The following is a 22,840-nucleotide window of genomic DNA, read 5'->3' on the forward strand; positions in this document are numbered from 1 at the left end:
TCAATCCAGGAACAGACAGATTCCCCTCCACCGTCTCAATCCAGGAACAGACAGATTCCCCTCCACCAGCTCAATCCAGGAACAGACAGACTCCCCTTCACCATTTCAATCCAGGAACAAACTCCCCTTCACCATTTCAATCCAGGAACAAACTCCCCTTCACCGTCTCAATCCAGGAACAGACAGACTCCCCTTCACCGTCTCAATCCAGGAACAGACAGGCTCCCCTTCACTGTCTCAATCCAGGAACAGACAGGCTCCCCTTCACCGTCTCAATATAGGAACGGACAGACTCCCCTTCACCGTCTCAATCCAGGAACAAACGGGCTGCCCTTCACCGTCTCAATCCAGGAACAGACAGACTCCCCTCCACCGTCTCAATCCAGGAACAGACAAACTCCCCTTCACCATCTCAATCCAGGAACAGACAAACTCCCCTTCACCATCTCAATCCAGGAACAGACGGGCTCCCCTTCACCGTCTCAATCCAGGAACAGACGGGCTCCCCTTCACCGTCTCAATCCAGGAACAGACGGGCTCCCCTTCACCGTCTCAATCCAGGAACAGACAGATTCCCCTTCACCATCTCAGCCCAAAAGACAAGATGTTCAAAAAGAGCTGGGTTCCAGAACCAGTTGAGAACATTCACTCGCTGCCTGCTCTTCCCACCTCCAGTGCGGGGACTGAAGCTCATTGTCAAGGGACTGATACAGAAATGATTCTGTGGTACCTCTAGATCAAATGACATAACGGATGCCAATACTTCAAGAGGCAAGTGTTGGGAGTTAACAAGCCAAACGGAGGAAGGGTGCAACAGGGCCTTCCATCAACTCATCTTCAAATCCAATTTTATTTGGTTAAAACAAAAAAGAGAATGACATCATATCTGAGATCCATCAAAACAGCAAAGCTGCTCATGTCTGTCCTGCCGTGTTGCACACTAACATGACCCTCATTGTCTCAATTAGAATGCAGGTGCAGGAAAGGGAAAGATAATAACGGAAAAAATCCAAACTATAAAGTTTTCTCACCTGAGAAGAGTTGGGGGGGGGGGGGAACGACAAAAAAAACAGAGAATAAATCGGCTAATCCAATTAAACGTTGGAAGCAGGCTGGTTTGTGGCCTTATTTTCTGACAGTTCTTTCAGCTCCAGGGACCTGTTACCCTTAACCCAGCAGGAAGATATCTGATTATTGAACGCAAAGCCATCAGAATGCAGAGTAAAGACGTCAATAAACGCCAGGTGATTGGTCACTACACTGACCTCGTGCCCAGCTAGCTGGGTCAAATTTTTGCAGATTGCCTCACCCTGAGCCTTGAGAGTCACCAACACCTGTGAAAGAGTGAACAGTGCAAGTTAAACTTCACCCCCCTTCCTGGAGAAGCATCTCTCAAAGCTGTTGCAAATTGGATCCCATGTTAACAGCTGACTAAAATATTCAGTTTGTAGGGCAGTCTGTGGAGATTAGATGGCAAGGAGAAAAATCGATTCAAACATTAAATTTAAAGTTGAAATATTAAGTTTAAACTAAACTCCTGGAAACAGTGGTCAGCTGTGGAAGGTGGAACACGATAAGATGAAGACCCAAGTCACTTTACTGTTGATCTCCTGGAACCAGGGCTGAAAACCTGTTGCCCTTTACAGTTATCTGTTGCCGCACTCCATTCTAACCTCTCCAATCCCAGAAAGGGCCCAGTGAAGTAACATTATCATATCTTCCCCTCGCTCAGAGCCCACTTCCAGGATTGCAGCCTCAGTCAACAGTCCGACTGAATTAAGAGACTGCATTAAAACTACTCAGGATTGGGGGGGGGGGGGGGGGGGTTGACCACTGAGCCATCGAATGTGTAATGATGGAGGGGGAGTTTCAAACAGCTTTTGAGGGAATGAGAGACTGTCATACAATTTCTGCCCCTTGGATCCAGCTCCACCTTTCAATCCCATCACTGCAGATAGAACAGGTGAACTGGGGCAACTCTCAGCTTCACGTATTATGTATCTGTGGTTATCATCACCAGGACTTCAGAGAGGACTGAGTGACTTTTTAAAATGACTGACGTGGTAAGGTGTTCTCTGGTAGCCCTGAGTGCAGGAGCAACGGTCATACCAGTACAAGAAATTAGAACAGTGCGTTCAACTGCAGAAGGCCCTGCCATTAATCTACATCTTCTTGCAACAATCCTGAAACAGGAATTTGGATCCCAATTCACAGCAGATTTCTCACACTCCATCCACAACAATGCACGCCCAGAAGCCAAGGCAAAATTCACAATCTGACTGAACACAGCCAGCGCAGAGTAGAGGAGGTTCGCATCCGTACAGATGGCAAGTCCTCTCTGAGACACACACACACGCACACACATGCAAAGCCACCAGGGAGAGGTGGTGACAGGGTCATTCACAGCAGCTCTGCACCAGCTACCGGTAACCTACGGCAATGTTCACACAACCCCTCTCCCCTACTCCCTCCCCACACCAGAGGCAAGGGCAAAAAGAAAACACAATCAACTCCAAATATATTCACAAGTTACATCTCTCAGATCTTCGGAAACAGCCATTGTTAGAATTCATCGAGAAAAACAAATCTGAAACAGTAATTATGAAACCAATACCTCGAGACAGAAAATGCCTGTCACAAGGACGAAAGACGTGACGTGCTCATTCAGTCAGAATGATCTGCTGCTCCTCAGGGTGAACAGACACTCAATTGGTCACTGAATAGCGGGGGGTGGCAGAGGAATAAACAAAAACAGACAGCTATTTAAGAGCTGCAAAGTGTTTCATAAAGTCTGCCAATGTCGTAAATCACACTGACAAAAAAAAAAGGACTTCTAGAAAAATCAGGTAAACAGACTTAATTAAAAAGGCGTGATGTGTGGGTCTGACTCTGGCGCGGAAGGTCTACATCTCTAGTTAGTTAGTCCCAGTGTTAAAGTCTTGGCGGGAGGAGATCTGGAACAGCGAGGTCAGGGGATGGCGAACTGCACCACCAACTCTTCCTTGGCATCCACCTTGATCTGGGAAAGTGCACTTGACGCATATGCTGCGATTTTAGAGACCTGCCGAGAGAGGAAATCAAAACTCCAATCAGGATACACAATCATTAAGGTGAAGAAACCAGATACCCAACACCCCAACCACATCTAAAACTCCGATCAGGATACTCGATCATTGAGATGAATCAATTAGCTACCCCATCACCCCAACCATGTCCAAAACTCCACTCAGGATACATGTGCACGGCAGAGAGCATCCTGACAAGCTGCATCACTGCCTGGTACAGAAACTGCACCACAGCAGACAGGGAGCCTCTACAATGGGTCGTCAAAACTGCCCAAAGCATCACCGGCACCATCTATACAGAAAGGTGCCAGAAAAAGGCCAGTAACATTGTGCAGGATCCCACCCACCCTGCTCGTGGACTGTTTGCCCTGCTCCCATCAGGGAGAAGACTATGTAGTATCCAGACCAGGACCACCAGAGCCAAAAACAGTTACTTTCCCCAAGCAGTAATGCTGGTCAACACCTCCACCCACTAACCCACCCCTCCACAGCCCAAACACCACTTTTCATTTCCTGTCAGAGCCACCTTGTGTACAGACACTCCTGTGCCTAGTGTCACTTTATGGACATACAATCAATGTATACAAGCTATTTTATGTATTTATATATTTTTTTTAATTATTGTGTTCATTATCTTTCTTCTGGGATTATTGGTTCTGCATCAGATCTGCAGTAATGACTATTTCATTCTCCTTTACACTGGAAAAGACATTAAACAATCTAGAATCATGAACTCCACTCAGGATACATGATCATCGAGATTAATAAATAATTACCACAACCACATCCAGGGAGAGAGGGAGATCAGGTAAACTAGCATATGGATCTGACAATTTAATCTTTATATTCAGAATTACAGTCACAGAACACTTCAGCCCATCTGGTCTGTTCCAACCTCTTACTGTGTAGTCCCATCGACCTGCACCCGGACCACAGCTCTCCATTCTCCCCTCAGTCATATATCTTTCCAAATTTCTCTTAAAGCCCGCATCCACTGGCAACTACTCCATACTTTCATCACCCCGAGTGAATTAACCCCTCAAACATTTCACCTTTCACCCTTGAAACAGGACCTCTAATGCTAGTCTCACCCAACCCTAGTTGGGTGCATTTACCCTATCTACAGCCCTCAATTAAATCACCCCTCATTCTCCCACACGCCAGGGAATAAAGTCCAAACCTGTTCAAACCTTTCCCTATAACTGAGGTCCTCAAGTCCCAGCAACATCCTTGTAAATTTTCTCTGCTCTTTCAACCTTATTTACATCCTTCCTGTAGGTAGGTGACCAAAACTGCACACAATACTCCAAGTTAGTCCTCATCAATGTCTTATACAATTTTAACATAACATCCCATCTCTCAGATTCATGACAACCAATGTGCCAAATAGCTATTAAACCTTTCCCTATAACTCGGGTACTCAAGTCCCAGCAACATCCTTGTAAATTTTCTCTGCACTCTTTCAATAGTATTGATAGCTCTCCTATAGGTAGGTGAGCAGAACTGCTTTGTTCCTGTTTTTTCACTCATTCAGTTACAATGAAGGATCACAATCTCTGGGCACAGCCCTCCTCCTCGTTTCTTTATTGAAGAATTTCTTTAGTCACAGGGTGGTGAATCTGTGAATCCATTGCCACATACGGTTATGGAGGCAAAATCATTGGGTATGTTTAAAGAGGAGGTTGATAGGTTCTTGATTAGTCAGGGTGTCAAAGGTTACAGGGAGAAGGCAGGAGAATGGCGTTCAAAGGGATAATTAATCAGCCACAGTTGAATGACAGAGCATATTTGACAGGCTGAATAGTCTAATTCTGCTTAGGGTCAAATAGCCACACCACCCACTGTCCACACACACAGACTCACTCGTGCCCTGCCCCTAAGTATGCAGACAGGCCTGTCCCTGGTCCCAGCATGCAGTAACACCACCTACCTGCTGAATGTCTGAATAGGGTACGGGGTCACTAGCCAGAACCTGGTGCGGCTGGCTGGTTAGTGCAGGCAGCGTCGTCGCTCGCTTGCACTGTGTTGAGCCACTGATCATCGCTAACCTCGTGCTGGCAAAACAAGCAGAGTTAAAGCACGGCTTGATACAGGCGGCAGACAAAGGGTCATCACAGCCCTACCAGCACTGACCCACACAAGTACAAATGAAGCGTGTCAAAACAGCACAGTATACATAGCGGGTCAGTGTAACACTATACAGCACCAGCAAGCTGGGTTCAATTCCCACTGTTTTTACAGAGTTTGTATGTTCTCCCCGTGACTGCAAGGGTTTCCCCCGGGTGCTCCAGTTTCCTCCCACATTCCAAAGACCTACAGGTTAGCGTCAGTGAGTTGTGGGCATGCTGTGTTGGTGCCAGAAGCATGGCCACACTTGTGGGCTGCCCCCAGCACATCCTTGGACTGTGCTGACGCAAACAACGCATTGTGTGTTTCGATGTTCAGATCAGATACAGAGAAACCAACGCAACCCAAGGATGTGCTGGGGGCAGTCCGCAAGTGTTGCCACGCACTGCAGCGCCAGCATAGTGAGACCACAATGCTCAGCAGAACAACAATGGCAATATAACAAATGAAGCCCCTTTCCCACCCTCCCAGCCATTCTCACACACAGTTCTCCAACTATCACCAGTTAGGGTTCAATTCCTGCCATGGTCTCTACAGAGTTTGTACTTTTTCCCCGTGACCGCGTTCCCAAAGACATATGGAGATGGTAGGTTGACTGGTCACATGGGGCCTGTTACCACGCTGTATCTCTGCATACACAGACTGTCAGGGGCGCTTACCGCAGGATCACACTTTGGGCCTCACCTGTACTGGCGCGCACGGTCCATGTACTCGTGCTGTTCCATGCCCTGTGAATCTGCGGCTGACACGTCGATGATATTACTGGGGAGGGAAAAGAGCAGCTCATTAGTGATGCGCAGCATGGAGCATCATCCCCCCACTCCCCCCACTCGCCCCGCCAATCAAATGACCATGCTGTCACCTCTCCCGGGGCAGTACTTCATGGCAGAAACACATAGGTGAAGGTTACCTGAGGGGAGCTGGTCTCATCCACACATGGTGTACCTCAATTACCCCCTTTCTGAAAACACCAAGACAGCAATGAGAAAGCCCAAGGGCAACTTGGACATGGAAAGGACGTTTCCAATGGTGCGAAAGTCTAAGACCAGGGGGCTCAGCCACAGAAATGAGGGACGACATTTTAGAACAGAGATGAGGAGGAATTTCTTAGCCAGAGGGTGGTGAATCTGTGGAATTCATTGCCAAGTCATTGAGTAAATTTAAAGTGGAGTTTGATTGGTTAGAGGCTGAGGGGAAAAGGCAAAGAATGGCGTTTAAGAGGGATCCAGGGAAGTTTGGCCAGGTGGATTCAGAATTGGCTTGTCCGCAGAAAGCAGAGGGTCGTGGTGGAGGGAGTACATTCAGATTGGAGGATTGTGACTAGTGGTGTCCCACATGGATCTGTTCTGGGACCTCTACTTTTCGTGATTTTTATTAACAACCTGGATGTGGGGGTAGAAGGGTGGGTTGGCAAGTTTGCAGATGACACAAAGGTTGGTGGTGTTGTAGATAGCGTAGAGGATTGTCGAAGATTGCAGAGAGACATTGATAGGATGCAGAAGTGGTCTGAGAAGTGGCAGATGGAGTTCAACCCGGAGAAGTGTGAGGTGGTACACTCTGGAAGGACAAACTCCAGGGCAGAGTACAAAGTAAATGGCAGGATACTTGGTAGTGTGGAGAAGCAGAGGGATCTGGGGGTAAATGTCCACAGATCCCTGAAAGTTGCCTCACAGGTGGATATGGTAGTTAAGAAAGCTTATGGGGTGTTAGCTTTCATAAGTCGAGGGATAGAGTTTAAGAGTCACGATGTAATGATGCAGCTCTATAAAACTCTGGTTAGGCCACACTTGGAGTACTGTGTCCAGTTCTGGTCGCCTCACTATAGGAAGGATGTAGAAGCAATGGAAAGGGTACAGAGGAGATTTACCAGGATGCTGCCTGGTTTAGAGAGTATGCATTATGATCAGAGATTAAGGGAGCTAGGGCTTTACTCTTTGGAGAGAAGGAGGATTAGAGGAGACATGATAGAGGTGTACAAGATAATAAGAGGAATAGATAGAGTGGATAGCCAGTGCCTCTTCCCCAGGGCACCACTGCTCAATACAAGAGGACATGGCTTTAAGGTAAGGGGTAGGAAGTTCAGGGGGGATATTAGAGGATGGTTTTTTACTCAGAGAGTGGTTGGTGCGTGGAATGCACTGCCTGAGTCAGTGGTGGAGGCAGATACACTAGTGAAGTTTAAGAGACTACTAGACAGGTATATGGAGGAATCTAAGGTAGGGGGCTATATGGGAGGCAGGGTTTGAGGGTCAGCACAGCATTGTGGGCCGAAGGGCCTGTACTGTGCTGTACTATTTTATGTTCTATGATGGAATGGTGGAACAGACTCAATGGGCTGAATGGCCTAATAGTGCTCTTATGTCTTATTTAAAACATCTCTGACCCACATGGAGAGAATCCATGTCATAGCACTATGACAACCTGCTGTCAATCCTCTTTCTCCTCTCACCTCTTTCCCCAACTTAGACAATAAGATAATAAGATAATAGAGTCGGATAGTGGTGCCGACTTGGTTAGTCCCAATTTCCTGTACGTGTCCCATTTCCCTCCACGGACCTCTCCAAGTGCTTCTCAAATGATACAAATGTACCTCCCTCAATCACTTCTACTGGCAACTCCGACCATCTGCGCTCTCAGTTTTAAGCACTTCTATAAGGTCACACCTCATTCTCCTACGTTCTAAGGAATAAAATACATAAATAGAATAAGGCCATTAGCACAAGTCTGTCCCATCATTTCATCATGGATGATTTTATTTTCCCTCTCAACCCCATTCTCCTGCCTTCTCCCCTTAACCTTTAACGTCCTTAGTAATCAAGAATCTATCAATACCCAATGACATCCACAGCTGATTGTAACAATGAATTCCACAGATTCATCACCCTCTGGCGAAAGAAACTCCTCATCTCTGTCCAACTGGACATCCTTCAATTCTGAGACTGTGCCCTCTGGTACTAGACTCCCCAGCTACAGGAAACATCTTCTCCATGTTCACTCTAACTAGACCTCTCAATATTTCTCAGGTTTCAGTGAGATCCTTCTTATTCTTCTAAACTCCAGCAAGTACAGGACCAGAGCCATCAAACGTTCCTCACAAGTTAACCCCTCCATTCCCGGAATCATTCTTGTGAACTTCCTCCGGACCCCCTCCAATGCCAGCACATCCTTTGAGATATGTGGCCCCAGAACTGCTCACAGTACTCCTGAGCAGAGAGATCACCCTGGCAGCCTGGCTGACAGCTACTCACTGTGCCGTCTTGGTGAGGATAGTGTTGAGCAGAGCTTGTTCATCCGGGAAGCGAGATGATGGAATACTGGAGTAGTTGTGATCAGCTCCTCCAGACGATTTACTTGGAGGGTTACTGACTGGGATGAGCAGCGGCTTTCCCTCCTCCCGCTCCTGGAGATCAAGGAGAAAACACCGTGAGCACATTCACTCTTTCCTTCTGCTCGGTCAAGCTTTCTGATGCATTGAGATCATGAAGGACCCCAACTACCCAGGTCATGCCATCAGGGAGGTGGTACAGGAGCCTCAAGACCCACACCACCAGGTTCAGGAAGTTATTACCCCAACCATCAGGCTCTTCAACCAGAAGGGATAAGTTCCCTTGCCCCAACGCTAAACTGTGCCCACAACCTATGGACTCACTTTCAGGTATTCTTCATCTAATATCCTCATTATTTATTGCTTATTTATTTATTACTCTTTTTTCTTTTTGTATTTTCATAGTTTGTCTTTTGCACAATGGTTGTTTGCCTTTGTTATGTGTTATCTTTCATTGATTTTATTGTTTATATGAAAGAAAATAAATCACAGGATTGCATTTGGTGACATGTATTTTGACAATGAATTTACTTCGAATTTGACTTTGATTAGCATGGTCATGGTACATTTTCAGACCTCTACGTCTTGCCCCTCTTGAACTAATCCTACACAGCGCAAAACAAAGGCACCTCATCTTCTGATTAGCCATGTTAGGGGGACGGTAGGATAAAGGCAAGCAGCCTCATTTGAAATATTGCGTGCTGTTCTGGTCACCTATAAACAATAAAGATATCAATAAGACTGGAAGAGTACAGAGAAAATTTACAGGGATGTTGCCTTGACATGAGGACCCGGGTTACAGGGAAACATCAAATTGTATTTTTTTGGCGCATTGGCCTTCATAAATCAGAGTATTGAGTACAGGAGATGGGGTGTTATGTTGAAGTTGTACAAGATATTGGTGAGGCCTCATTTGGAGTATCGTGTGCCATTATGGTCAGTTATAGTGCTGTGCAGAATACTCAATCACTCTAGATTTTTGATATAAACTTCGTTTTAGATGTTTACTTTTGGCTTTCTGCATTCGTGTCAGTAGAAAAGAGAAATTTTAAATTTCCAAACATTTCCAAAAGATTAAGTGTTGGAGAAATTTTTGTATTTCATTAAAGGAAGTAACATATGAAGTAATAGACCACTTTTCAAATAAAAACTTGATGACTTTGTAAGTATAAAGCCCAGTGCACGACATGAATACTCATGAATACAGCTTTTTCACCTAGAGGGTGGTGAGAGTGTGCAACAAGGTGCCAGTGGAAGCAGTGGATGTGGGTTCAATTTCAACTTTTAAGAGAAGATTGGATAAACACATGGAATGCATTGGTCCAGGTGCAAGTCAACGGGATGAGGCAGATTAATAATTTGGCATGAACTGGATGAGTAAAGGGCCAAATTCTGTGCTGTAGTGTTCTATGACTATTGCCTATCACTCAATGTTACACCCACATATATAACACACACAATACTGTCTCTGCTAGTAATTATCACCAGCATTATCATAAAGACCATAAGAGGTAGAAGTAGAATTAGGCCATTCTGCCCATCAAAACTGTTCTACCATTCCACCATGGCTGATCCATTTTCCCTCTTGATCCCATTCCCTGTAACCTTTCACAACCTGACTAACCAAGAAGTTACCAACTTCCATCTCAAATATACCCAATGACTTGGCATCCACAGTCCTCTGTGGCAATGAATTCCACAGATTCACCATCCTCTGGCTAAAGAAATTCCTCATCTCCATTCTAATTGGATGCCACTCTATTCTGAGGCTGTGCCCTCAGGTCCTAGGCTCTCCCGCTATAGGAAACACCCTCTCCACATCCATCCTTATTGGCCTTTCAATATTCGATACATTTCAATGAGATCCCCCTCCCATTCTTCTAAATCCCAGTGAGTGCAAGCCCAGAGCCATCAAACCTTCCTCATAAAATAACCCTTTCATTCCCAGAACCATTTTCGTGAACCTCCTCTGAACCCTCTCCAATGTCAGCACGTCCTTTCCTAGATAAGGGACCCAAAACTGCTCCGAGTACTCTGTGAGGCCTCACCAGTGCTTTATAAAGCCTCAGCATTACATCCTTGCTTTTATATTCTAGTCCTCTCGAAATGAGTGCTAACATTGCATTTACCTTCCACACCAACTCAAATTGCAATTAACCTTTAGGGAATTCTGCATGAGAACTCCCAAGTCCCCCTTCACCTCGAATTTTTTAATTTTCAGCCCATTTAGAAAATAGTCTACGCTTTTGTTCCTTCTACTAAAGCACATGACCATACACTGTATTCCATTTGCCACTTCTTTGCCCATTCTCCTCATCCAAGTCCTTCAGCAGCCTGTTTCCTCAAAACTACCTCCACCCATCTTCACATAGTCCACAAACTTGACCACAGGCCATCAATTCCTACATCCAAATCAATGACATACCAAAAGCGATCTCAATACCGAAACTTGCAGATCACTAGTCACCGGCAGCCAACCATTATAAGCTTCCCTTATTCCCTGCCAGTCAGCCAATGCTCTATCCATGCTAAAATCTTTCCTGTAATATCATGGATTCTAATCTTGTTAAGCAGCCTCATGTGCAGCACCTTGTCTGAAAATCCAAGTACGCAATAGCCACTGATTCTCCTTTGCCTGTCGGCCTGTTATTTCCTCAAATAGCTCCAATAGATTTGCCAAGCAAGATCTCCCCTTAAGGAAACAATGCTGAGCCTCCAGGTACCCAGAAACCACACCTTCACAATCAACTCCCACATCTTCCAAACCACTGAGGTCAGGGTAACTGGCCGATAATTACCTCTCTTCTCGCTACACTGATGCCCCACGCTGTAATGGTGCTGCGCTAACCGCCTGCACTACCCTAGCGCCCCATAAATCTACACAATTGAATGATTTGATAGTGAGAACCTTTTCTCTGGTTGTGGGTGTGGAGGGAATAGTACTTCACACACAGCTCAGACAGCCTCTACTCCTGAACTCCAGGCTCAAGTACTTCCAATATCTGCTGCTGGCTTAGAAATGTAAGAAGTGCCGGTGTTAATAGATTTCAGGAGGAAGCAGGCAGATGTAACTGAACACCCGTGTGAAGTGACATAAACCAACAGCAACGATATTAAGGAGGGAGCAAGAACAGATCTACTGAACAAGTACAGCAAATTCAGACATTATGCATTGTTGACTTTATAAACCAATCATAAAAGCCAAGAGATCAGAACGTAGAACAGTACAACACAGCCTGGCCCTTTGGCCCACAATGTTGTGCTGACCTGAATCTAACCCTGGAAAGCAAAGGAGGAGAGGTGACTTGATAGAGGTGTGTATCTTCCTGAAGGAAAAAAGTCACCATCTGCCCAACCACTGAAGTGCTTTGAAGATTTAGTTATTGTATCTGTGCTGTGAATACGATCTCGGGACTCCAGGTCCAGAGGGGCACCATGGTAGTGTAGAGGTTAGCACGATGCTGTTACAGCTCAGGGACTTCCAGAGTTCCGAGTTTAATTCCGAAAGGAGCCTCCGTACATCCTCCACCTGGAATCTGTGGGTTTTCCCTGGGTGCTCTCGTTTCCTCGCTCACTGTAAACTGCCCCATGATCAGGTTAGGGTTAAATGGGGCTGCTGAGGTCACGTGGCCCGGAGTGGAACGCACTGCCAGGGGCGGTGGTAGAGGCAAACGCATTAGGGCCATTTAAGAGACCTTTAGATAAGCACATAGGTGATAGAAAAATTGAGGCTATGTAGGAGGGAAGGGTTAGATAGACCTTGAAGCAGGTTGAGAAGTTGACACAACACTGGGCCGAGGGTCTGTACTGTACTGTTCTATGTTTTGATCACTTGGCTTTTATTAATTAAATCTGTAATGGTGAGTGCCTGGTGTGGTGGTAGAGACAGATACATTCGAGACTTAAGAGATATTTAGATAGGCATAGGAATGTGAGAGAAATGGAGGGATATGGACATTGTGTTGACAGAAGGGATTAGTTTATTTGGCCATTTGATTACTGATTTAATTACATCGACACTACATTATAGGCCAAACGGCCTGTTCCTGTTCTGGACTGGACTATGTTGTATCATCTCACGACTCCCCTCAAGAAAATACCATAACATCGCCCCACAGAAAGATACAGCAATTCACCTCCAAATATACATTGAACCCTCAATCACAAACCAAAATTACCCCATTAATGTGAGTCACTGCATGCAAACTGGGTTCGCATTTCTAAAGAGACAAACAGCAATCATTGTAAATATTTCAACAGCTTGGAACTGCTTTGGAACATTCCTTACAGTGGCAACTGAATTTCGATCACTGGTGCTGAAAAGCATTATGGTAGTGTGCTGCCCTGACACTCCTTTCAGCCGATATCGCCAAGGGGCAGCAGTCTGACAGGAAAATGAGGTGCTCACTGAAACCTCCAGACGGAACCTCAGCTGCTGGCTATCTGGATGCACGTATATCCAGAGAGAGACCGTGGGTCAATGACCACACCTGTAGTTCAAATCCCACAGTGACAACTGGGAGAATCAGGGACTAAAGTTAGGCAGAGTCATGATTATTCTAAAGGAAGAGAATTGTTCTAGGTTGACCACTGCAACTTTGGCAGCACAGTAGTGTAACACTATTACGGCACCTGTGATCACCAATAGGGGCCCTATTCTCACCACCGTCTGTAAGAAGTTCTCTCCACGACCCCATGGGTTTCCTCCAGTTTTCTCCCATGTGCCATGGCTCAGGGTTGGTAACTTGTGGGCGTGCTACGTTGCCACAGGAAGTGTGACGACTCTTGCGGGCTGCCCCCAGCACACCCTCGGACTGTGTTGGTCATTGACACAAGTTTCAATGCATTTATCACAAAGGTTCTCTCTCTCTTTTTTCCCCCGCTGACACTGAAATCTTGCAGAGGCTCCAGTTCTTCAAGATACCACAATCCAGCTCCAGCTCCCTGTACAAACAGAAACGTTCGCCTCCTCCCACAATCAAACACAAGAAAGAAACTGTCACACCACCATGCCGATAGAACAGTGCAGCAGTGGACAGGTCATTTGACCCACATGTTGTGCTGATGCCAATTTCCACAAAACCACCTCCTCCTCTCTATTATCCAGATCCCTCTATTCCGATTCAGGTTTACCGCACGCACGCAGACACAGGCAGTGAAATGCATCATTTGTGTTAATAATCAACACAATGTGAGGATGCGCAGCCCACAAGTGTTACCACACATCGCATTCCCACAACGTTCAGCAGAACAACACAGAGCACAGCAAGCAACAGAATAAGCCCCCATTCCTCCCTCCCTGACACCCACACAGTTCGTCCTCCAACTCAGACACAGTTAGTCGTCCAACTCAAGGATACAGCTCCAGGGCTCTAGTCTCCAGGCTTTGGTCATTGCAGATTGATTTTCCATCCACCAAATCTGTCACCTAAATCTCCATCTCTGAACCACCACATGCCTGTTTCCACGACCACCCTGGTACCCCATTCAACACACACTCAACGTTTCAGGAACAGCTTCTTCCCCTCCGCCATCACTATGAAACCAGGAACTTACATCACCACTACTTTTTCCCTTTGCACTATTCGTTTAATTTATATCTTATATATACCTGTATCACTCCACTGCCTTTACAAAACAACAATTTCACAACATAAAACAATGATAATAAACCTGATTCTGATCTTTCTAGCCTGGGGAAAAGATTCTGACTGCTTACTAATCTATGCCTCTCAATTTTAAAAACCACAATTAGGTTTCCCCTCAGCCTCTGGCACTCCAGGGAAAACAACCCTAGTTTGTACAATCGTTCCTTATAACTAATCCAGGCCTCTAGTCCAGATATGATTGACTGACGACCTCAGTGTCACGAGGCTCTCCATGGGTCAGGGAGACCCAGCTGTCTACATCATACACAAACCAGGGCAGTAACGATATGGAGAGCAAGCCGTTGCCCGTGCAGCAGGCTCCCCTTCTCCACACGGCTGATGAATCCAAAGGAACGGCAGAGACTGATAAAGTTTGGCACCCGCAGTGACGCAGGAGTTGCAGTCAGCACTGAACTCAATGTAGGACTTCCTGAGGGACTCCAGCTGTGGATTTTTCCTCGGGGTTTACTCCCGAAGACCTCCCCATCAGTGAGTATAGCCACAAGACAGCTGAGGATTGAGGATCAAGATCAGTGCTTTCCTTCTCACCTTCATCTTGAAGAGGGTGGGGTGGGGTGAGAAGAGGTGAAAGGGGGAGAGTGTGTGGATCAGTTTCGGGGGTCTGTACCGGGGAGGGTGGGGATTCCATACCAGGGAAGGGAGGTTGTGTGGACCAGGATGGGGAGGGAGGGAGGGTGGGTGGGTGTGTGGATCAGGTTCCGGGGTCTGTACTGGGGAGGGTGGGGATTCCATACCAGGGAAGGGAGGTTGTGTGGACCAGAATGGGGAGGGAGAGTGGGTGGGTGGGTGTGTGGATCAGGTTCGGGGGTCTGTACTGGGGAGGGTGGGGATTCCATACCAGGGAAGGGAGGTTGTGTGGACCAGAATGGGGAGGGAGAGTGGGTGGGTGGGTGTGTGGATCAGGTTCGGGGGTCTGTACCGGGGAGCGTGGGGGTTGCATACCAGGGAAGGGAGGTTGTGTGGACCAGGATGGAGGGGGGGGTGGATCGGGGGGGGGGATCTGTACTGGGGGAGGGTGGGGGTTGCATACCAGGGAAGGGAGGCTGTGTGGACCAGGATGGAGGGGGGGGGTGGATCGGGGGGGGGGGGGAGGATCTGTACTGGGGGAGGGAGGGTGTGCATACCAGGGAAGGGAGGCTGTGTGGACCAGGATGGGGGGGGGTGGATCGGGGGGGGGGATCTGTACTGGGGGAGGGTGGGGGTTGCATACCAGGGAAGGGAGGCTGTGTGGACCAGGATGGGAAGGGAGGGAGGGTGGGTGGGTGGATCAGGTTTGGGGGTCTGTACTGGGGGAGGGTGGGGGTTGCATACCAGGGAAGGGAGGCTGTGTGGACCAGGATGGAGGGGGGGGGGTGGATCGGGGGGGGGGGGAGGATCTGTACTGGGGGAGGGAGGGTGTGCATACCAGGGAAGGGAGGCTGTGTGGACCAGGATGGAGGGGGGGGGTGGATCGGGGGGGGGGGAGGATCTGTACTGGGGGAGGGAGGGTGTGCATACGGGGTCAGGGAGCTGTACTTGGGGGGGGGGGGTAGTGTACGGACTGGGTTCGGGATTCTGTACAGGGGAGGAAGGGAGGGGGTCCTGTACCGGGGTCGGGGATGGGGTGAAGGTGTGTGGACCGGGGGGGAGGGTGAGGGGTGGGGGGGTGTGCAGACCAGTGTACCGGGGAGGGTGGGTGTGCGGAGCGGGGTCGGGGGGTCCGTGCCGTGTAGGGTGGGTGTGCGGAGCGGGGTCGGGGGTCTGTACCCTGTACCGGGGAGGGTGGGTCAGTCCCGGAGGCAGGAGAATTGGTCCAGAACCTGTCACGGAGGGGCGGGGAAGTGAGGGTGCTGAGCCCGAGGCCTTCCGGGCCTCGGGCACCCTGAGCCCGGACACCCGTTCCCCCCCCCATCCGCGGCCGCAGACTCCCGGTTCCCCCCAAAGGCCCCGGACCTGCTCGCTGCCGTCGCCCTCGCTGCTGTAACAACAGCCCATGTCGGTAACGCGAGCGGCGCCGCCGCGGCCTTCTCACTGCATCACCTGACCCGCAAACGCCCCACTTCCGGGGCCTCTCGTCAATCAAAGGTTGGGTGCCGGGACCTCCCCTGTCAATCACTCTCGTTACCGCCCATCGCCTGTCCTCATTTCCGCTCCGCCCCCGTCAAAACTTTCCGTTCCCCCTCGGCGCTCGGGACACGGGGTCCGGAATAGTTCAGTGTCAGTTCCAGCACAGTGCTCAGCTGTAACGGAGAGCGAAATAATTGTTACTCCGGATCCGATGCAGCAGATAAAGCACAATTGACAACACAACAAATGTGTAAGATAGCTTATGCTCATAGATTGTGATTGGTGATAACATCTCCTCCTCGCTGACGATCGACACTGACACACCTCAGGGGTGTGTGCTCAGCCCATTGCTCTACTCTCTATACCCATGACTGTGTGGCTAGTCATAGCTCAAATACCATCTATTAATTTGCTGCTGATACAACCATTGTTGGTAGAATCTCAGATAGAGACGAGGGGCGTACAGGAGTGAGATATGCCAACTAGTGGAGTGGTGTTGCAGCAACAACCTGGCACTCAACGTCAGTAAGACAAAAGAGCTGATTGTGGACTTCAGGAAGGGTAAGACGAAGGAACACGTAGCAATCTTCATAGAGGGATCAGAAGTGGCGAGAGTGAGCAGCTTCAAGTTCCTGGGTGTCAGGATCTCTGAGGATCTAACCTGGTCCCAACATATCGATGTAATTATAAAGAAGGCAAGACAGCTGCTATACTTCATTAGGAGTTTGAAGCGATTTGGCATGTCAACAAATACACTCAAAAACTTCTATAGTTGTACCATGAAGAGCATTCTGACAGGCTGCATCACTGTCTGGTATGGAGGGGCTACTGCACAGGACAGAAAGAAGCTGCAGAAGGTTGTAAATCTAGTCAGCTCCATCTTGGGTACTAGCCTACAAAGTACCCAGGACATCTTCAGGGAGCGGTGTCTCAGAAAGGCAGCGTCCATTATTAAGGGCCTCCAGCACCCAGGACATGCCCTTTTCTCACTGTTACCATCAGGTAGGAGGTACAGAAGCCTGAAGGCACACACTCAGTGATTCAAGTTCCCCCTCAGGTTCCCTGTAAACATTTCACCTTTCACCATAACCAATGGCCTCTAGTTCTAGTCCCACCCAACCTCAGTGGAAAAAGCCTGCTTGCATTTACTCTATCTTTACCCTTCATAATTTTGTATACCTCTAAAAAATCTCCCCTCACTCCCCTACACTCTACGAAATAAAGTCCTAAACTATTCAACTTTCCCTATAACACAATTCCTGGCAACGTCCTTGTAAATTTTCTCTGCACTCTTTCAATCTTGACATCTTTCCTGTCGGTAGGTGACCAAAACCACACACAATACTCCAAATTAGACCTTACCAACATCTTATGCAAAGGCAACTTCCTCAAAAAACTCCATAAGATTGGTTGGACAGAACCTACAATATACAAAGCCATGTTGACGATCCCTAATCTGTCCCTGTCTATTCAAATACTCTATATATCTCTTCCCTTATACTGAGGCTGTGCCCTCCAGCCCGAGACTTACCCCACTAAAGAAAACATCCTCCCCATGTCCACTCTATCTAGGCCTTTAATGTTTGATAGGTTTCAAGGAGATCCCCCCGACCACCCTCATTCTTCTAAACTTCAACGTTCACCCAACAATCAGAATCAGAATCAGAATCAGGTTTATTATCACTGACACGTGACGTGAAATTTGTTAACTTAGCAGCAGCAGTTCAATGTAATACATAATCTAGCAGAGGGAGAAAAAATAATAAATAAAATAAAACATAATAATAAATAAACAAGCAAATCAATTATGTATATTGAATAGATTTTTAAAAATGTGTAAAAACAGAAATACCGTGTATTAAAAAAGTGAGGTAGTGTCCAAAGCTTCAATGTCCATTTAGGAATCGGATGGCAGAGGGGAAGAAGCTGTTCCTGAATCACTGAGTGTGTGCCTTCAGGCTTCTATACCTCCTACCTGATGGTAACAGTGAGAAAGGGCATGTCCTGGTGCTGGACGTCTTTAATAATGGACGCTGCCTTTCTGAGACATCGCTCCTTAAAGATGTCCTGGGTATTTTGTAGGTTAGTGCCCAAGATAAAGCTGACTAGATTTACAACCTTCTGCAGCTTCTTTCTGTCCTGTGCAGCAGCGCCCCCCCCCCCCCACATACCAGACAGGGATGCAGCCTGTCAGAATGCTCTCTATGGTATTTGTTGACATGCCAAATCTCTTCAAACTCCTAATAAAGTATAGCCACTGTCTTGCCTTCTTTATGACTACATCAATATGTTGGGAAACACACACAAAAAATGCTGGTGAACGCAGCAGGCAGGCAGCATCTATAGGAAGAGGTACAGTCGACGTTTCGGGCCGAGGAACCTTCATCAGGACTAAATGAAAGAAGAGATAGTAAGAGATTTGAAAGTGGAGGGGGAGGGGAGATCTGAAATGATCGGAGAAGACAGGAGGGGAGGGATGGATCTAAGAGCTGGAAAGTTGATTGGCAAAAGGGATACGAGGCTGGAGAAGGGAGAGGATTGTGGGACGGGAAGCCTGGGAGAAAGAAAGGGGGAGGGGAGCCCGGAGGGTGGAGAGCAGGCAAGGAGTTATAGTGAGAGGGACAGAGGGAGAAAAAGAGAGAGAGGAAAAAGGGGAAGAAATTAAAATATATAAAAAATATTGAGTAAATAAATAAGGGATGAGGTGTGAAGGGGAGGAGGGGCATTAACGGAAGTTAGAGAAGTCAATATTCACGCCATCAGGTTGGAGGCTACCCAGACAGAATACAAGGTGGTGTTCCTCCAACCTGAGTGCGGCTTCATCTTGACAGTAGAGGAGGCCGTGGATTGACATATCAGAATGGGAATGGGACGTGGAATTAAAATGTGTGGCCACTGGGAGATCTAGCTTTTTCTGGCGGACGGAGCGTGGGTGTTCAGCGAAACGGTCTGATATTGACTTCTCTAACTTCCGTTAATGCCCCTCCTCCCCTTCACACCCCATCCCTTATTTATTTATTTAGTATATTTTTTTTCCCCCCTTTTATTCTCTCTTTGTCCCTCTCACTATAACTCCTTGCCTACTCTCCACCCTCCGGGCTCCCCTCCCCACTTCTCTTTCTCCCCAGGATTCCTGTCCCATGATCCTTTCCCTTCTCCAGCTCTTGGCTCCATCCCTCCCCCTCCTGTCTTCTCCGATCATTTTGGATCTCCCCCACCCCCTCCCACTTTCAAATCTCTTACTATCTCTTCTTTCAGTTAGTCCTGACGAAGGGTTTCAGCCCGAAATGTCGAATGTACCTCTTCCTGTAGATGCTGCCTGGCCTGTGCGTTCACCAGCATTTTTTGTGTGTGTTGCTTGAATTTCTAGCATCTGCAGATTTCCTCATGTTTTCATTAATATGTTGAGACGAGGTTAGATCCTCGATGATTATTGTCTACAAAAATTAGCGGATAACGCCCAGTCCATCACGGGTAAACCGCTGCCCACTTGGAGTGTTGTCGCAATAAAGCAACCTCCATCATCAGGGACCATGCTCTCATCAGGCTGCTGTCGTCAGGAAGAAGGGACAGGAGCCTCAGCATTCACACCACCAGGTTCAAGAGCAGTTATTACCCCTCAACCATCAGGTCCCACACCACCAGGTTGAGGAACAGTTATTACCTCTCAACAGTCAGTCCCACACCACCAGGTTCAGGAATGGTTATTACCCCTCAACCATCAGGTCCCACACCACCAGGCTCAGGGACAGTTATTACCCCTCAACCATCAGATCCCACATCACCAGGTTCAGGAACAGTTATTACCCTCAACCATCAGGTCCCACACCACCAGTTTCAGGAACAGTTATTACCCCTCAACCATCAGGGTCCCACATCACCAGGTTCAGGAACAGTTATTACCCCTCAACCATCAGGTCCCACACACCAGGTTCAGGAACAGTTATTACCCTCAGCCATCAGGTCCCACACCACCAGGTTCAGGAACAGTTATTACCCCTCAACCATCAGGGTCCCATGCCACCAGGTTCAAGAACAGTTATTACCCTCAACCATCAGATCCCACACCACCAGGTTCAGGAACAATTATTACCCCTCAACCATCAGGTCCACACCACCAGGTTCAGGAACAGTTATTACCCCTCAACCATCAGGTCCCACACCACCAGGTTCAGGAACAGTTATTACCCCTCAACCATCAGGTCCCATGCCACCAGGTTCAAGAACAGTTATTACCCTCAACCATCAGATCCCACACCACCAGGTTCAGGAACAATTATTACCCCTCAACCATCAGGTCCCACACCACCAGGTTCAGGAACAGTTATTACCCCTCAACCATCAGGTCCCCACCGCCAGGTTCAGGAACAGTTATTACCCCTCAACCATCAGGTCACACACCACCAGGTTCAGTAACAGTTATTACCCCTCAACTATCAGGTCCCACACCACCAGTATCAGGAACGGTTATTACCCCTCAACCATCAGGTCCCACACCACCAGGTTCAGGAACAGTTATTACCCCTCAACTATCAGGTCCCACACCACCAGGTTCAGGAACGGTTATTACCCCTCAACCATCAGGTCCCACACCACCAGGTTGAGGAACAGTTATTACCTCTCAACTGTCAGTCCCACACCACCAGGTTCAGGAATGGTTATTACCCCTCATCCATCAGGTCCCACACCACCAGGTTCAGGAACAGTTATTACCCCTCAACCATCAGGTCCCACACCACCAGGTTCAGGAACAGTTATTACCCCTCAACCATCAGGTCCCACACCACCAGGTTCAGGAATGGTTATTACCCCTCAACCATCAGGTCCCACACCACCAGGCTCAGGGACAGTTATTACCCCTCAACCATCAGATCCCACATCACCAGGTTCAGGAACAGTTATTACCCTCAACCATCAGGTCCCACACCACCAGTTTCAGGAACAGTTATTACCCCTCAACCATCAGGTCCCACATCACCAGGTTCAGGAACAGTTATTACCCCTCAACCATCAGGTCCCACACCACCAGGTACAGGAACAGTTATTACCCCTCAGCCATCAGGTCCCACACCACCAGGTTCAGGAACAGTTATTACCCCTCAACCATCAGGTCCCATGCCACCAGGTTCAAGAACAGTTATTACCCTCAACCATCAGATCCCACACCACCAGGTTCAGGAACAATTATTACCCCTCAACCATCAGGTCCCACACCACCAGGTTCAGGAACAGTTATTACCCCTCAACCATCAGGTCCCACACCACCAGGTTCAGGAACAGTTATTACCCCTCAACTGTCAGTTCCACACCGCCAGGTTCAGGAACAGTTATTACCCCTCAACCATCAGGTCACACACCACCAGGTTCAGTAACAGTTATTACCCCTCAACTATCAGGTCCCACACCACCAGTATCAGGAACGGTTATTACCCCTCAACCATCAGGTCCCACACCACCAGGTTCAGGAACAGTTATTACCCCTCAATCATCAGGTCCCACACCACCAGGTTCAGGAACGGTTATTACCCCTCAACCATCAGGTCCCACACCACCAGGTTCAGGAACAGTTCTTACCCCTCAACCATCAGGTCCCACACCACCAGGTTCAGGAATGGTTATTACCCCTCAACCATCAGGTCCCACACCACCAGGTTGAGGAACAGTTATTACCCCTCAACCGTCAGGTCCCACACCACCAGGTTCAGGAACAATTATTACCCCTCAACCATCAGGTCCCACACCACCAGGTTCAGGAACAGTTATTGCCCCTCAACCATCAGGTCCCACACCACCAGGTTCAGGAACAGTTATTACCCCTCAACCATCAGGTCCCACACCACCAGGTTCAGGAACAGTTATTACCCCTCACCCATCAGGTCCCACACCACCAGGTTCAGGAACAGTTATTACCCCTCAACCATCAGGCCCCACACCACCAGGTTCAGGAACAGTTATTACCCCTCAATCATCAGGTCCCACACCACCAGGTTCAGGAACAGTTATTGCCCCTCAATCACCAGGTCCCACACCACCAGGTTCAGGAATGGTTATTACCCCTCAACCGTCAGTCCCACACCACCAGGTTCAGGAACAGTTATTACCCCTCAACCATCAGGTCCCACGCCACCAGGTTCAGGAACAGTTATTACCCTCAACCATCAGGTCCCACACCACCAGGTTCAGGAACAGTTCTTACCCCTCAACCATCAGGTCCCACACCACCAGGTTCAGGAACAGTTATTACCCCTCACCCATCAGGTCCCACACCACCAGGTTCAGGAACAGTTATTGCCCCTCAATCACCAGGTCCCACACCACCAGGTTCAGGAACAGTTATTACCCCTCAACCATCAGGTCCCACGCCAACAGGTTCAGGAACAGTTATTACCCCTCAACTGTCAGTTCCACACCGCCAGGTTCAGGAACAGTTATTACCCCTCAACCATCAGGTCCCACACCACCAGGTTCAGGAACAGTTATTACCCCTCAGCCATCAGGTCACACACCACCAGGTTCAGGAACAGTTATTACCCCTCAACCATCAGGTCCCACACCACCAGGCTCAGGAACAGTTATTACCCCTCAACCATCAGATCCCACATCACCAG

The 22,840-nt window shown here is 48.2% G+C and overlaps 1 protein-coding gene across 1 annotated transcript; it reads right to left on the reverse strand.

Annotated features, from left to right (window-relative positions):
* Positions 1-831: 831 nt before the first annotated feature.
* lamtor1 (late endosomal/lysosomal adaptor, MAPK and MTOR activator 1) lies at positions 832-16,227 on the reverse strand. The gene is made up of 5 exons (XM_072262505.1): positions 16,119-16,227; positions 8,441-8,592; positions 5,877-5,954; positions 4,996-5,119; positions 832-3,061 (listed from the first exon to the last, which is right to left on the reverse strand). Exons 1-5 carry the CDS (start codon positions 16,158-16,160, stop codon positions 2,969-2,971), a joined length of 489 nt encoding a protein of 162 aa, XP_072118606.1. The 5' UTR covers positions 16,161-16,227; the 3' UTR covers positions 832-2,968.
* Between the last annotated feature and the right edge of the window lie 6,613 nt (positions 16,228-22,840).

Source organism: Mobula birostris, chromosome 7 (assembly GCF_030028105.1).
Source record: "Mobula birostris isolate sMobBir1 chromosome 7, sMobBir1.hap1, whole genome shotgun sequence".
NCBI lineage: Eukaryota > Metazoa > Chordata > Chondrichthyes > Myliobatiformes > Myliobatidae > Mobula > Mobula birostris.

Bases quoted from the DNA above. Each gene is read 5' to 3' on its own strand.
- lamtor1 (XM_072262505.1), bottom strand. From the start codon at position 16,160: ATGGGCTGTTGTTACAGCAGCGAGGGCGACGGCAGCGAGCAG. The intron at 8,593-16,118 runs GTCCGGGGCCTT...CTTGATCTCCAG, and splicing joins AGGGCGACGGCAGCGAGCAG to GAGCGGGAGGAGGGAAAGCC. The intron at 5,955-8,440 runs GTGAGTAGCTGT...TTCCCTCCCCAG, and splicing joins ATCCTCACCAAGACGGCACA to TAATATCATCGACGTGTCAG.